Below are 17,372 nucleotides of genomic sequence, written 5' to 3'. Positions count from 1 at the left end.
TTCATCTCCACACAATGCCAGGCAGAGGTTTGATTCTCCATACGATGGAAGTGCACACACACACACACACACACACACACACACACACACACACACACACACACACACACACACAGACACACACACACAGACACACACACACACACACACACACACACACACACACAGACACACACACAAAGAGAGCATGGGATGACTCCTATTCTGCCTGCCCCCTTTTACACACACACACACACACACACACACACACACACACACACACATACATGTACACATACACACCCACAGAGAGAGAGAGAGAGAGAGAGAGAGAGAGAGAGAGAGAGAGAGAGAGAGAGAGATGCAGTTTAGTGGCAGGAGGTCATATGCTATATAGGTTTTTGTGATAGTAACCTGACTAAATGTCAGTTTGCAGGGAAGAGGGGTGGTATACTAGAGAGATGGAGGAGAAAGTCACTGGACAAATAAGGAGTATATGTGTATGGGACAGGGGGGGATAGAATACACAGGGGGGATAGAATGAAAATGCACAAAGAGATCAGAATGTTCTCAAACCAAAAGGTAGATTCAGGTCTTCAAGCTAATTTCATTATTCATCTCTCTCTCTCTCTCTCTTTCTTTCTCTCCCTCTTTCTCTATCTCCCTCTCCTTCTCTCTCTTTCTCTCTCCCTCTCTTTCTCTCTTTCTCTCTGTAGGCTTTAGAGGAGGACCTGGCTCGCCGGCGCAGGGAGAAGGAGGGAGGTCGTGGCACTGGCACGAGACGAGGGAGTGAACCCGAGAACAGACCTGCAGCACGCCGACCAAAGTTCTTCCCCAGTCTCAGTTTTTCTTAATCCAAGACTATACTTCAGTCTACCTACAGAACTCTCTGACACACATGCACACACATACTGAGCCAGACACACACTCATAGGCACACTCTGAAAACAAAGAATGAAAATGCAGAAATATTATGAATATGTAAATAAATATTTTGTTTTATGAATCTATTAAACATTGGGCTTTTGCTTGGAAGTAAATTGCCCAACTATGGATGATTTAAATTAAATTAGTCGTTTCTATAATCGACATAGATATTCGAATCACTCCGTGACACGGTCGTGATTCACGGGGAAACCACGCCTAGACAGTCCAGGCTGGGCAATGACATGACAAGTGCGGAGGACTCTTACCACTGGATGGACATTTAGCCTAAACATCGGATTTCCTTCGTAGCCTTCGTTACAGTATAAGGTAGGTTCGTGAAAAATGTTCACTATGATGTTATTCTTAAAATATAATTATGGTGGAATACGCCACGAATACAGTGGAAGCTGCGATATGATTTGTAGGTCTCTAAGCATCCTTATGTTTCCATGTTTGCCTGCCAGAAGTCAGGGCGGATTTAGTAGACTACGTTCACTTCCAGATCATTCATTTCCGTATTTGGTTATTTTCGCGTTCTCACAGCAAGGTATAGAGTGGCCTACAGCTAAAGAAAATTACGTTGTGGAAACATTGATGCATAATGAACGATGGGGATTCTGGGGAGGTTGAGTCAATTCGCTCCTTATTCCTGCGTATCCTATCCGAACGCCATCTTATGATCAGCTGGTAGGCTACCATCGAGCTTGTTTAAATAGCACTGTTTTCCCATATTGAGAGGATGATGTTATGGATACAAATAAACGCACAGCCTACAACATGAATTTACCATCTGTTGTCAACTTGTCACACACGAGTCTAGGCTAAGGCGATGACAGCCAGTTCTTTACTTCCAGGCTATGATGCATTAGTAACAGTGTTACCGCCGAGGTTTTTTTTAAGCGTTTCTTTTCAAGGATTTCTGTCCTCCGACTATCAAATGCATAAGCATCAGTATCAACAACACCCTTGTTATTATTAGTATAATAGTAAAGGAGTAGCAGTAGTAGTAGTAGCCTAGTACTACTACTAATAATAATAACATTATTATTATTAATAATAATAACGTACTCTCTTTCTGCAAAGTAATGCTGCTGTAGGTAGTAGTCAGCCCAGCAGAGCAGTATGGTAATGGAGGCAGCTAAAGTCATAGGCTATATATGAAATCAATACCTCTTACCTATTCAGCTACACCATAGCCTAATATCACTGCCCATAGTAGCTTCAGGCGTTTGATGTGAAGTAGTGTGAAGTAGCCTACACAGTCAAAGTGTTCGGAGGGATATGATGTGATGTGATGTGATGTGATGCTGTGATGGTCTGAAGTGTCCCATCATCATCCTGGGGAGGTTGCTTCCTTCGGGAACGATGTGAGAAGAAAGATGGTGCTCTCCAAATTTGTATTAGGATACTTTCTGATGTGTTGTACAGATACTGCATTTAGTTATAGCACAACTGAGTTGTGGAGGGAAATATAAATTCACTTCGTGGATTCAACATGATGCTTCAGAGTATTGCCTCAGTCTGTGAATTCCTCCACCTTTGTATTCCCTAGATCAGTATCTCTCAAACTTTTTCAAACCAAGGACCACTTAGCCAATAAAAAAAACCCTCACGGACCACCTAGCTAAAAAGAGAAAAGAGTAGACCTACTTCAACAGTATATTAGGCCTACTGTACACAATAGGCCTACTCACTGAACCACCTTGCTTATTGTCTTTGCACCTTGCTTATTGTGTCAGAGGATTCATATGATTTAAACTGGTATAGATTATACTTAACTGTTTGGATTTGCATACAAGTTTGTTCAATATTGCAAACAACTCATCTATATTATATTTTACCATGTCTGCTCGAGAAACTGCCCTAGATCATGTGGGTAAACCACTTCCCATCAGACGATTTAACATTCCCAAAATCCACATGACATTTTAAGTTTTATTTAACAGGCCATTACACTCTTGCGTCAAGTAATGGAATAATAAATCGATTGTGGCCCGACATAAAAGGCAAATAGATGAGTCAGTCTGTATTCAAGTCAAGTCAAGTCAAGTTTATTTAGATAGGCCTAGCACATTTCATAAACAGAGGTCATACAAACAGAAATAGCAAATAACAACAGAAATAGTAAATAAAAGAATAGAAGGGCAATAGTCAAAGAATAGTTCAAAAAGTAAAGAATAAAAAAGAAAACATAAAACATACAAGGTAATAGTACATAAAAGCATAAGGGAAGTCGTTAAAAATATTGAAAAACTAATAATTAAAAGACAACATAGAATGATTAAATGACAGACTGCAAAACAACAAATTACTGGAACACCGCCAACAATTTAACCTGTGTGCTTTGTCAGTCAGCAACTTAACTTAGGCCCGTCCACACAACGCTGCTTTTTTTAAACTGGTAAAGCTTTTTATTGGTTAGGCCTTGGGTTTTGATTTGATCACCTACATTTTTGCTGCTTCAGTAGTCTATCCAGTTAGTCCAAGTCTTTGACAAAAATTATATCATCAACAGAAAACTTTTTAAGATCAGTCTTAAAAAGACGAAGGCATTGCAATTGTTCCAACTATTTAACAAAGTCTCTTGCTGGCATCTATATATAATTAAATATCAGTGTTTCCCACATAATTACATTCTATTTGTGGTGGTAGGTTTGCAGAATTATCCTGAATGCAACAGTTTTTAACAAATTAGTGCAGTGTGGTTATGATTCTAACCAGATTTAAGCACAATTTAGTACAACCAGGAAAATCATTGTGTGGTGGTCAATGTTGATATTGTGGTGGGCCGCCACAAAGTCAATGAAACACTGATTATAATAATAAATGTGTCTATTGATTTGAATTAATGTTGTAGTCTGTCTCTCCCTCTTATGTTGTGTTGGCCATAAGACATAATGATGCAAATGAATGAAAAATGTGTTTTCCTCTGTGGTTTTCAAAAGGCATTGATGTTTCCAGCCAATCACTAAAGTAGTCTCTCAGGTCCCCATATATGTACTGGTCATGTATAGTAAAGTTCGGTCTTGATGCCCTGGCATGTGACCTTTGCTAAATATGCCCAACCGAAGGCCTAGCCTTGCCCCTAAAATTATGACATTCCAGACCTGATGAGCATAAACTATCCTGGGAATACTTTTCTGCAAATTTGGGATTTGCTTTGCAGGTCTGTCTGGCCAAGAGGTCATTGAAGCCCATTTCCAATGTCCCTAAAACATGGGCTCGCGTATACAATTGCTGGAAGTCGTAAGTCAGTGAACCTTTTCCAGACCCACTCTCAATTGAGAAGGGTCTGGTATCAACGAGGCTACGCCCAAACGATACACACTACGCCCAACACACAATGAAGCCGTTCTGCAGACGTGACAGAGGCAATGTCAAGTCAAGTCAAGTCAAGTCCTTTTAGGTAACACTTTACTTGACGGGTGAGTTCATAACACATTCATAGCAACTGTCATAAACTGCACATAAAGCATTCGTGTCTGTGCTACTGTTACAGTGGCAGTGGTGACATTCATTAAACCAATGAAAGCACCATCTGCCATTCCGTTAAGAGCAAAGACTGCTTGTGGCATGTTGTTGTTGATGTTTTTACTGTCAGCAACCCAAATCCCCCTTCCCCAATGGGAATAGGCCAATAAGCAAATACATTTCCTCATTTTGGCCCATTTGTTGTCACTCCTAGACACAAGTGTTCTCCTTTTAAACCTTCATGTGACCTCCACTTTCTCCTTTTAAACACAAATTAAGACCATCAGCTGTCTTTTCAATGTATATCTGTACGGAAGCGCTTGTGTCAAGCGGGAAAAGTAGGTGCCTTTTCATTTCTCTAGCTGGCTCATGGTTGCAGTGCGGTTCGAGCTGCGTCTGAGACACGCATATGACAGGGGCAATGTGGTTGCTGTAACCTGTTAAAGCGATGGTTCGGAGTAATTTCACCCTAGGGTCCTTTGCACCATGACCCCGAGCCAAACACCCTCCCAGAACCTGTTTTCCCTTGTAGTGCAGCAGATTAGTAAAAAAATCGTTCACTTTGGTATAGAAGCATGAAATTTGGCACAGATACTCTCTAAGGGCCACTATTTTGGAAAAAGGCGCTGGCCACTCAAAAATTCAATATGGCGGCCATTTTTCAAGATGGCTGCCATTGCTATTCAATGCTTATTATATCAATTATTCAAACAGTGATCTAAGCATACAGTTTGATACAAATACTCTCTAAAGGAAATGTTAATGGAAAAAGATGCTTGTCCCTCAAAAATTCAAGATGGCCGCCATTTTTAAAGATGGCCACCATTCCTGTTGAATATTAATCATTTCAATTGTTCAAAGGGTGATGCAAGCATAAAATTAGGCAGAAATACTCTTCAAGGAACACTCTTTTGGGAAAAGGTATGTGCCACTCAAAATTCCTCAAAATTCAGGATGGAAACCATTTTTCAAGATGGCTGCCATTCCTGTCCTATGTTCATTGCCACTGTTTCCAAAAACTGATACAGAAAATATGCCACAAATATTCTGTTAAGGCCACTTTTTGGAAAAACTGGATGGTCAATAAAAAATTCAAGATAGAGACCTTTTCCAAGATGGCCGTCATTTCGGTAGTATGTACACTGATGCACACATGTATGTTAGCAAAAATATTCTATCGGCCACACTTTTAGAAAAAGGTAATTTTTCAAGGTGAGTGTTGCTTTAATAGTGTACTCTGTTGGGACTGAGTTAAAAGGAAGGATTGAAAAAATAACATAAGTTCTATTCACATTTTTACCAGCTCAAAGGCCTTGTGGTTAGAGTGTCCAGCCTGAGATTGAGAGGTTGTGCCCTGCCGAGTCATACAAGTCATAATAAAGACTGTTAAAAATGGTAGCCAATGCCTCCCTGCTTGGCAGTCAGCAAGTGTTGTATTGGGGGCAACATATCCAGGAAGGTGTTCATATACTGTACATCACGGTCCAGAATAAGGAAATCGGCTCTCCCCCACTGCAAACTTACTTTTTTATTCACATTTGCAATTGCACAGTTCTAAGCAAGTGAAACCCAATCTAAAACATTTGCATCTTCCACGGCACTCTGATTTGCAGCCACACTTGGCTAGATGTTCGCAACTTTGTGCAACTGGTGCATTTTCTGTCCAGAAGACCCCCCATTGTTCACCAAGATTTTTCCATCCCCAGTCAGCAGGACTCTCTGCTTCTGGCTGAAACTGGGTTGCCTGACCCCATATGCAGCATGTTTAGTGTGTTGAAGCAGAGCTGCCCTTATTGGAGGAATGGCTTCATATGGCCTCTACTTTCGGGCAAAGATGTTAAATCTAGCCTAATCTACACTAACAGCTGTGCTTGATCGATCATACAGCAGGACCACAAACTTCTCAAGGATCTCCAGGTCACTATTGTCAAAAGAAAAGGAATGTTGGTGGCAATCATTTTATAGCCATCATGTTAAGAAACATGATGGGTAGGTGGTGATAGGAGGGGTTCCTTTGTGTCTGTCTGACAAAGACAAGATTTCATCCAATCAGTTGATCTCTTGGCTGACATGGGATTTTCATTTGCCATTTTGGGGGATTGCTGTCTGATTAAGGCCGAGGGGTTATCCTTTTACCACCTGAATCATAGACATAGTACACATTTAAGTATGGGATACAACTAGGTTCGGGTCACCTACACCTAGCTAATCATTCATCCAGTGCCATTTAAGTCCCGTGTGATCTGTACACCTTCCAGGTAAGCATACATGAAAAAGTCACGTATTGCCCAGCTTACCCTTGGCTCGGCTCTCCCGCGCTGGCACAACCTGTCAATTCAGGTGCGGCTATCTAACTACATCTATTACTAGCTAATTGATGAGGGGCTGTTAGACAGCATTTGGGACACTAAACTTAGCAATACTATTACTACTAGTCAAGAACTACATTCTAAGTAAAACTAGATCAGCTGACACTGAACCCCATGCTGAGTTCCACAGCAGTGAAGTCACCAGTGTGCCCTGGTTGTGTAATGACATTCACTCTATTAAATCAGAGCTGCCAACTCTCACACATTGAGAGTGAGATTCATTCATTTGATTGGCTTCACAAACTCTTACTACAATCGAATGCATGAGGGTTGGCAGCTGCGTATTAAACAAAACCTTCCTTAACACATTAAATTGAGCTCTGACCTAAATGGTGGCCATCTTGAAAATGGTGTCTATCTTGAATTTTTGAGTGGCACACACCATTTTCCATGAGAATGTTCCTTGAAGAATATTTGTACCAAATTTGATGATAGCATCACCATTTGAAAAATTGATAGGATTCAAGAGAAATGACGGCCATCTTGAAAAATGGTTGCCATCTTGAATTTTTGAGGGACAAGCACATTTTCGAAAAAAAAAAAACATTCGTAATGTAAGAGTATTTTCACAAAATGGTATGCCTACATCACTGTTTGAACAATTGACATAATGACATTTGACAGAAATAGCGGCCATCTTGAAAAAATGGCCGCCATGTTGAATTTTTGGGTGGCCAGCGGCTTTGAGAGTGAAAAAGTGACCCTTAGAGAGTATCTGTGCCAAATGTCATGCTTTTATACCAATTTCAACGATTCTCTTGAAATATGCCATTAATCTGCTGCACTATTGGTCCCTATTGCTTAAATAAAAAACCCTGGTCGGGTAGCGCTGTCAGAAACTAATGAGTTTCTGCAGTCATAATGGTACCAACTTTTATCTCGTAAATTACCCCACTAATAATGCCCTGAATGGTACGAAACTACTATAGTAGTACAACTATGTTCTTTACTCATAAAACGGAGTTTATTTAAATAACACTTGCCTGATGGATGCTACATTCTGCTACTATACCACTGCGTCGACGTTACTTCTGTGATTTGGGAAAAGCCTGTAAAAGTCCTGGCAGGAAGCGATTACATCAACGTTTTTTGGTATATCCAGTTTTTAAATATTTTTTCCCCAAAGTGTTTACAACTTAGTGTTAACTAATTCCTGGATCTACATCCTTATGCATGCTTCCTGCCAGGACTTTTACGGGCTTTTCCCAAATCACGGAAGTAACGTTGACGCAGCGGTACTGTCAAGTAGTGAAGTGATATGCAGGTAGCATAGCTGCATATCACTTCACTAGCTGAGTTAGACAGAAGGTGAGCCCTGCTTGCTCTGTTAAGGTATTTCTGTCCCTCCCAAACTGCGTTAAAATGGTATGTTTAACAGCACCCCTGGATCCTCATAGGCCAATATGATCCTCAATATTAATCAAAATAGTAATAATAACAATAATATCAATAGAATATTAAAAATCAATAATACATGGCCATACAGTAGATAGTATAAGTTATTGTGGGGGAAAATGTCTTGGATGAGTATATTTGTATATCTTCATTTAATAGAATAGAATATAATAGAATGGAATATATTTTAATATCCCTATGATGGAATTTGTTTTAGCACAGCATAGCCCAGTGATAGATCAACTTAGATAATTAACTTAAATATGTTTGTTTATTTGTATTTGCATTTTATTCAAATACAAAGGAATTTTATGTGAGAGTAAGGTATTTGTGTTTTTCTGTCCTTCAATTTATGAGGATGGTGTTTGGTGCCTGGTTTTCCTAATGTATTTGTGCTAATTTCACATCTTGAGCCTGTTTCTGTTTATCTGGATGTTTTGCCTCATGCCACCCTTGAATTAATCAGTGTCTCACTAGTGCCACCCTTGTTAAAAATGTCTAGAATCGCCACTGATTCAGATAGAGGAAATATACAGGATTTCTTAGCCGAAGAATGATTATCTAGGAATAACTCGATATTTCTAGTTGCTGTGCCTTTACTTTATGAAACTTTGCAGAGGTATTTATAGTAACAGTTTTAGAAAAGCAATAAGCCAATCGAGTCCGTAGGTTACTGATTCTACAAAAGCTAAGGGGCGTTTTTAGCCTGACATAGCCATACTCAATTCTAGTCAGAATATGAGTCTGATACTGCCCCATTGGGACGTAATCATGGGGCGTGTTTCAACCGATACAGGGGATATTGGATAGACCTAACCAATCAAAGCAACGAAATAGCTTACCGTGAGGTGTAGGAAGAACACACAAACCATCCTTCTTCTTCACAAATGCCTTAATATTGTTTTCTGGTCTTTTGTAAAAGTTATTGTGCCGTCAATATCTCCTACAATATCTCCTAACACTCATTAGTGAAATCTAAGAGATACTTAGTAGGGTATTAGGAAAAAACTGATAGCCTAGCCTATATCCCCTCTGTTTTTAAAAATGATTCTGTTGACTGATATGCTACAAACATGTTATAAACAGCTAGGAAAGGCTGTCGCAAATTCCGAACAGGTGGTCAATCAGATTTCAAACGAACGAGGGAACAACATGTCACAATGCAATACGCTGTTTTCCCTTGATGAAAGTGAAACCATTAGTTTTCCCACATCCCAACTTTGGCCAAAGTTTTCAGAAATAATCGTTTCAGTGATAAGACCTCATTGAAATAATATACATTTTCCATATGGGGTCTTAGAAGCCATCTGTGTGCTTGTTGCAAACAAGCACGCTCAGATGACGTGATAGACGAGGCGCTGTTGCTCACCTGTCTATCATCGTAAAGCCCGATTTGATTGGTCCGCCAGATTTGGGCGAGCATAGTTACTCCACAACGGAGCAATGCCAGACCGAACTTCCCGACCTCAAATGTTGTGGGCGGGACTAAGTTCGGCTGGCACCCAGGCTAGGGGGTTAACAGCGCCCCTTAGCTATTGTAGAATCAGTGTAACCTACAGCCTCTCGGGACTTATTGCTTAATTCTAACATAAGATTCCGTTCTGGGCCCCAGCTGCAGCGCAACTGGCTGTGGCTCCTGCACCGTACACCAGCGACCCGGGTTTGTTTCCCGCCCCGTGGTCCTTTCCGGATCCCACCCCTGCTCTCTCTCGCATTCGCTTCCTGTCACTCTCCACTGTCCTATCATTAAAGGCATAAAAAGCCCAAAAAATATACTTAAAAAAAAAAAAAAAAGATTCCGTTCTGCAACAATTCAAGGTTCTAACATTTTATGTTGAATGTTTAATTCAATTGCTTTAAACACTTATGACTATCAAACTCTTCTTCTCTAGCCTATGAGCAGACACTTTGGTCCTTTTGTCCAGAGGCGGTGGTCACCCTAGTGTATGTCAAAACATAATTTCCCTGTAGGTCTCAAACAATTAATCGACAAAGCTCATTCTGTCTGTGAGAATTTACTTTCTGTCAGCACTGCGAGGCCTTGAATAGATTTGTCCACATAAAGGGAGCCATTCAGTTCAGGAAACAACCCACTACCAGACACTGTGAGAGAAAGAGAGAGGGAGAAAAGACAGAAACATGAAAGAGAGATAAAGTACAGCCTCTTTAGTCCCTGGTGGTGTTCCTAGGGAAGTACAATTATATGCCTGAAGTCCAACATAGGAGGACCTACATTTCATTCGGAAAAGCAAAACAATAATTACAGCATTTAAAGTTCAAATGAACTCACCTTCCCAAAATACAGTTATAAAATACCTCACAAATTCTGGCTGCTAATATTCAGGTTAAAAAATTGAAATCGAAGTCACCATTTAGGAGCAATGGGAGGACCTTTCTAGGGGCTTATAGGCTAAAGGTTGGGTTTAGATTTAGGTTTATTGGTTTATTTTGCAGGGGCTATGTACAGCACAACTCCTGTGCCAGAGTTATACAGCTAATTTGCGTCTGTGGTCCCTGGGTAAACAGCTGGGCTCTCAGCAGTCTGTTGCTTCTTCATGATGAAACGGTAGCCAGCTGGTCCGTAGCTGTGCAGTATGTACAACCCCAAATCAGAAAAGGTTGGGATGTTGTGTAAAATGCAAATAAAAACAAAATTTGTTAATCTGTAAATCTCATGAACTCATATTAAGATGCAAAAAGGACACAGATAACATATCACATGTTGAAAATAACCAATTTGACTATTTCATCGATATTTTGAATTTGATACCAGCAACATGTTTCAAAAAAAGTTGGGACGGGGGCTACAAAATGCTGTAAAAGTTGTGTAATGATGAAAACAAAAGGAGGAATATTTCTAATTAGGGTAACTGGAAACTACCCTGGAAATCCAGAGTTCTCGCGAGAGCACAATGGAATTGTCTCTGCAAGACACTCTGGCAATGAACAATGATGCACGTTACTTTTACCCCTTGCATCCCGTGAAACCAATCAAATCGGCGTATCTGATATAGGCGAGCCAGAGTCGAGCTAAACTGATGACGACAGCGCTGCAACGTTGGAGGTCAGTACACATTGATCGTAGTGTTATCCAATTGCGTCGAAGTCCGGAATCATTCAGAGTAAACATTGGTCTAGTGTTATCCAATTGCTTGCAGTGAGATTTTCAAATGCATGCTTGGTGCTGCCCCTCGAGTTGGGCCGAGGGGCGGCACCATTACATTGTTCGTGGCCAGACCCTCAATCTTTCTAGATTACCAGGGTCTGGATTTTCCAGGCTAACTGGAAACATGATTGGGTATCAAAAAGCAACAGAGAGGCAAAGTCCCTTAGAAGTAAAGATGTGAAGGTATTCATCACTTTGTGTAAACCTGTGTGGGCAAATGATGAAAGAATATAATTATAATGATTCTTAACATGAAATTGCGAGGTATTTGGGGATTTCATCATCTACAGTACATAATATCATTAAAATATTATGAAAAAATAAATAAAATATCTGAGAATCCAGAGAAATCTTTACAAAGAAGGAACAGAGCTGAAAAACAATATTGGATGGCCATGGTCTTTTGGGCCTCAGATGGCACTGCATTAAAACCAGACCTATTTCTCTAAAGAAGATCATTGTATGGGCTCAGGAAAACTTCCGATAAACCTTGTATATGTGCACAGTTTGATGCTAAATTCACATATGCTAGTGTAAACTTTTCCATGCAAAGGAAGAAATGGTATTTAGAAATGATACAGAAATACCACCATCTTATCTGGGCCTGAGCTGCTTTAACATGGACTGATCTGGGCCTGAGCTCATTGAAAATGGACTGAGGTAAAGTGGAAAAATGTCCTGTGATTAGACCAATCAAAATGATCAATTTTAATAATGGACTCATCTGGACTAAAGAGGAGAAGGCCTATTCAACTATCCAACTTGTTATAGTGCTCAGTTCAAAATCCAGCATCTATGACAGTGTGGCGGTGCATTAGTGTTACAACATGGAGATATTGCATATCTGGCAAGGGACAATCGATTATGAATGATATACAGGTTTTGAGCAACATATACTGCAATCCAGGCAATGCCTTTTTCAGGAAAGACCTGGAATATTTCAGGAAAACAATGCCAAAATGAATTCTGTACATATTTAAATAGTGTTTCTCCATAGAGGTAGAGTCCAGGTGTCTACAGTCCAGACCTGTCAAATTGGTACATAATCAAATGAAAACATGATTAAGAACACCTACACCTGTTGAGCAGCTGAAATCCTATATCAGGCAGAAATAGGACATTTAATTCTCAAAACTCTAGCAACTGGTCTCCTCAATTTCTAAACATGAGAATGGTGTTAAATGAAGAGGTGAAGCAGCACAGAGGTAAACATGTTGCAGGCACCAAATTCAAAATTAACATATATTTTCCATTAGATAGTCAATTTTACATACAACATTTACAACAACATTTTAAATGTTGTCTTTGTCCTTTTTGTAGCTAAATGTGGTTTTATGAGATTTGTATATTATTGTTGTTTTCATTTGCATTTTACACAACGCCCCAACTTTTTCTGATTTGGGGTTGTACGCTGGTAAACCTCCCCCCCAGAGTCATGCTTTTTTTTTAGATTAGATTAGATTCAACTTTATTGTCATTTAGCGGAATATAAAAAAAATAAATATATTGGGCAGTTTTGGGTGTTAGCAGTGCAAAGGCATTGGTGAAACAGTGCAGGAGCAAATGTAAACAGGTAAACAGTGCAGTGCAGTCAATGTAAACAGGTAAACAGTGCAGAAGTAAAGAGTAAACAGGTAAACAAATAAACAGCGTTTAAAAAGTGCAAAAGCTAGACAGGAGGTGTAGTTTTGCTATGAGAGTGAGAGAGATAGCAGTGTGGAGACACAAAAAACATGTTTGGAGTAGGGCTGTCAAAATAACTGATTAATTTTGATTAATTAATTTGAGAAAAAATAACTGATTAAAAAAATAACACAGATTAATCGATTCACATGACCGTTGACCCCGAGCCGTTGTAGTCAGTAACCATTAGACTGTAAAATGAAGGAGAGAGAAGAAAATGTGCTGCCTAGATCATTGATTGGAACATTTACTTTTCAAAAACGGCTTGATGGTGTTGATAAAAAATAAAGTGTTAATTAAAATAAAGTCCTCTGCAATGTATGTGATAAAAAAAAACTTCTTTCCGAAGCAATTTTGAATTTATTTCCTCAGCATATTAGGTCATATCATAGATTATTATGGCCATTATTAAAATAATAATAAAAGAGTTTTTGAACTTTAATGTCACTAATGCTGATTATTCAATGATTCATTTGAATTTAAATATTTAAAATACTTTCACAGCAAAAATCATATATGCGATTAATTTAGATTAATTAATCACAGAGTATGTAATTAATTAGATTATTTTTTTAATCGATTGACAGCCCTAGTTTGGAGTTTCTCTTCTTTCTGAAGGAAGAGGTGTTTCGTTTGGTCCTTTGTTAAAATATATTATATGTTATAAATTTAGATATAAAAATAAACAAATACATCTTCTTTTCTAATCGCCGGCTGCACCTTTAATCGTTGTGATTATTTTTGTGTGTGTGTTCATGTTTAGGTCCACCATGAAGAGACGGGCGTGTCATGTGCCAGTTCTGCCCCTGGTTCTGCTGGTGCTGCTGCTGACTGACCCAGCGTGGGCATGGGGCAAGAAGAGCTCATCCTCCTCCAAAACCAAAACGTCCTCCTCCAACAAACCATCGTCCACCTCACCTAGGACGAAGACCCAGCCCAATTACCCCAGACAGCCCGCCCAGCCAAACCAACCAAACCCCTACCCCAAAGGGGGTACCTATCCGGGGGCTGGGACCAACACAAACCAGCAGAACCCCAGCAGGGGAGGAACCAGTTATGGCGGGAACACAAACCAGCAGTATCCTGGAGCGGGTGGTTCCCCCAACCAACAGTACCCGGGCAGAGGAGGGACTCCGAACCAGCAGTACCCCGGCGCAGGTGGTTACCCCAACCAACAATACCCTGGTGCCGGAGGGTACCCCAACCAACAGTACCCAGGCAGAGGAGGGACTCCGAATCAACAGTACCCCGGAGCGGGTGGTTACCCCAACCAACAATACCCTGGTGCCGGAGGGTACCCCAACCAACAGTACCCGGGTAGAGGCGGGTACCCCAACCAACAGTACCCTGGTGCTGGAGGGTACCCCAATCAACAGTACCCGGGTAGAGGCGGGTACCCCAACCAACAGTACCCTGGTGCTGGAGGGTACCCCAACCAACAGTACCCTGGAGCAGGGGGAGGGTATGGAGGCGGGTATGGAGGCGGGTATGGGGGTGGGTATGGGGGTGGTGGGCATACCAACTGGAACCCAAATAATAAGATCCTAAGCCCTCGGTACGGAGGAGGTTACGGCTATGGCGGCACGGGCGGCTCTTCCTTCGCCCGCTCCGTGCAGAGCAACGGCTACCTGCCCAACCAAAAGTCCCAGGGCTTTGCCAAGAAGGCCATGCTGGCGGCAGGCGTCGGGGCGGTGGCGGGCATGGCGGTGGGCTACGGTCTCGGACGCTTCCCGCGGCCCCACTTTGGCTTCCGCAGCCCCATGGAGGAGCAGCAATACAACCGCTACATGTACGAGCGCTACGGCGAGCGATCCACAGACGACAACGACTACCGTGAGTACGTCTACAAAACTCCGCCGAAGGCCGACAAGAGCTTCCAGCCGTACGATCAGTATATGGAGAGCTGCATGAAGCGCACTGACCTCCTCAAGCAGGACGGACGCAGCTCAGACACGAGCAATCTACAGAGCGATCAGCCATCAGACACGAGCAATCTACAGAGCGATCAGCCATCAGACCAGAGCAATCTACAGAGCGATCAGCTATTAGACACCGAAGAGAGAAAGGAAGACCCAGACAGAAGCAATCTACAGAACAATCAGCCCTCCAGAACTAGTGAGACTCGTAAAGATCTAGACATGAGCAGTCTGCTTGCAGATGCTAACGCTAACGGCACTCTGGGCAGTACTGACCCAGAGAAGAGTGGCGTCGTGGCGTCTGAGGCTCCTGAGGCGGATGCAGGCACGGCAGTGGGCGTCAGGCGAAGGCGGCGCGGCGTTGCCGACGGCGACCACGACACCGTCAGCATCGTGGAGGTGGGCTACCCGGCGCTGATTGACCAGCTGAAATCGCGGCGCTGCATGGAGCTCTACATGGCGTACTCGGAGCAGTTCCTGCAGAAGCAGAGCCAGGTCCAGGAGCCACTCAACCACGGCGACACCAGCGGACGACCCCTCGCTCTGCTCCTCACCACCTCCATCATGCTGCTCTGCAGCAACGTCCTACTGCAGTGAGGAAGCAGGCAGTGAGAAGAGAGTGTGTGTGTGTCAGAGGGAGAGAGAGAGAGAGAATGTGTGTGTGTGTCTCTCTGTATGTGTATGAGAGCGAGAGTGTATGTGTCAGATAGTGAGAGAGTGCGTGTGTGTGAGAATATGTACTGTATATATGTATACACTATGTGTGTGTGTGTGTGTGTGTGTGTATTGTTCCATGATATACTCTGCGGATGGATGATTCAGCCAGCATGAAGTGGTTGTAAGTCTGAGGGCACGTTGTCCTGAAGTGTTGTGTTCAGTTTGACTTATTGATATTAATGGGTTTCTATGTTTATGTTATTGCATTGATTCCACTCTGCAAAACTGCACTGACATGAACGTAATGTTTTTTAATGAACCCCTGCCTTCCCCATATCCTTAGTGTCACTCATGTTCACATTGATCACGTACATGGACTTTAGTTATTTTACCTATAAGGTGTTCCTTACTTGTGTCTTGTCTTGTGGTATTTTTGAAAAATGTGGTTTTGCAGCTGAAACGGATTGCTGTCTCATAGTATTTTTGTGCTACTGATGTAACAATGATAATAATGCATTAATCATAGTAGTTAACAAGTAAAGGATAATATATTGTCCGCTGTTAATTATTAGAAAATAAGTCCCGACAGGGCGAACAGAACCCCACGCACAGTGGAGGGGTTTTTGCTTCAAAAAAAAACAAAATAAATTTTGCCACACAGATAGAACTTGACAGTTTCAGGTGTTGTGTGGCAACGTATTACTAGCTGACTTTCACTTTCAATGAAATTCCATTGCGGAGTGATATGAAAGATGTTAATCAGAAGCACAAAACCAGTTGCCATTGACAGCGGTCATTATATACTGGGATATACTGTAAGGGATAATGTATTGTCCGCCGGTAATTATCAGAAAATAAGTGCCGACAGGGAGAACAGAACCCAAAACAAAACAAAACAGCACCAAACGAACACAAAACCCGTTGCCATTGACAGCGGTGATTATATACTTTGCCGGTGATGATATAGATTTAACAGACCTCCGAACCTTGGGAAGGCCCATTCATATGAATGGAACTTTCTGCAGAACTCTGAAGAGCCGTGTAATAATACACTGATAAAGGCTAGTTTGGTAGATTTAGGAATGTCGGAAGATGATTCCAGCATATAGACCATAATAAGCCCTGGCCTCCTAACATATACAGAGCCTAAGGAAACAGGCAGAGATATGAAGTATCTCACTCACGGCATGCATGGTGTATACTCAATGTGACAACGGAGTACGCAGAGCGCATGTTCTCACATGTTCTGTCAATGGCTTTACTCTCATTAAGCAAGCACCACACTCCTGCTAGAACACAGGAGAACCACTCGGTTCCACAACATGTTCTACTTTTCCGCTGTGCTAGAGACTACTTTTTGCATATTTTGCTAAGGTGCTGTCATGATTGCATGGCTTTTCTGCTTACAGGTATACCAACGACATATGGTAGTAACGAATGCTAATGTCTCTTTTAATATCGAAATCACTACTCCTCACTAAATACTCATCTCACACCTGTAATATTTTGATTATAATTTAGATCAAAATGAGTTTAAATGTAGGTGGCTTAGATGATTCATGATTTACAGTTCAGGCAGACTCTGGTGTATAGGCTAACTCTCTACACTTCCACATAAGTGCACTTAGTTTCCTGATAAAAAATAAAACAGAGTAATTGGGGAGGGAGGGGGGGGCATACATGAAGATACTAAAAACCTGTATTTACAACACAAGGTCAAAGGTCAAAAGTTAACGTTGATGTGGACTTGTGCTGGTTGTCTGTAAATGTGGAATATCTCTTCTGTACCTGCGTCCAGTGGTACTGTTA

The 17,372-nt window shown here is 41.5% G+C and overlaps 2 protein-coding genes across 2 annotated transcripts in view; both read left to right on the top strand.

Moving 5' to 3' along the window:
• si:dkey-81j8.6 (serine/threonine-protein kinase 10) overlaps positions 1–994 on the top strand; it is a 15,367-nt gene extending 14,373 nt beyond the window's left edge. Inside the window, exon 18 of the mRNA XM_042059942.1 lies at positions 696–994. Within this exon, the coding sequence (XP_041915876.1) occupies positions 696–833 (138 nt within the window). The 3' untranslated portion in view covers positions 834–994. The remainder of the gene's footprint in view (positions 1–695) is intronic.
• Positions 995–1,064: 70 nt separating this feature from the next.
• prnpb (prion protein b) lies at positions 1,065–16,192 on the top strand. Its single transcript, XM_042058886.1, has 2 exons — positions 1,065–1,233; positions 13,754–16,192. Exon 2 carries the CDS (start codon positions 13,761–13,763, stop codon positions 15,501–15,503), a length of 1,743 nt encoding a protein of 580 aa, XP_041914820.1. The 5' UTR covers positions 1,065–1,233; positions 13,754–13,760; the 3' UTR covers positions 15,504–16,192.
• Positions 16,193–17,372: the final 1,180 nt, after the last annotated feature.

Source organism: Alosa sapidissima, chromosome 13 (genome assembly GCF_018492685.1).
Source record: "Alosa sapidissima isolate fAloSap1 chromosome 13, fAloSap1.pri, whole genome shotgun sequence".
Taxonomy (NCBI): Eukaryota; Metazoa; Chordata; class Actinopteri; order Clupeiformes; family Clupeidae; genus Alosa; species Alosa sapidissima.
This window is presented reverse-complemented; position numbering and strand designations above follow the sequence as displayed.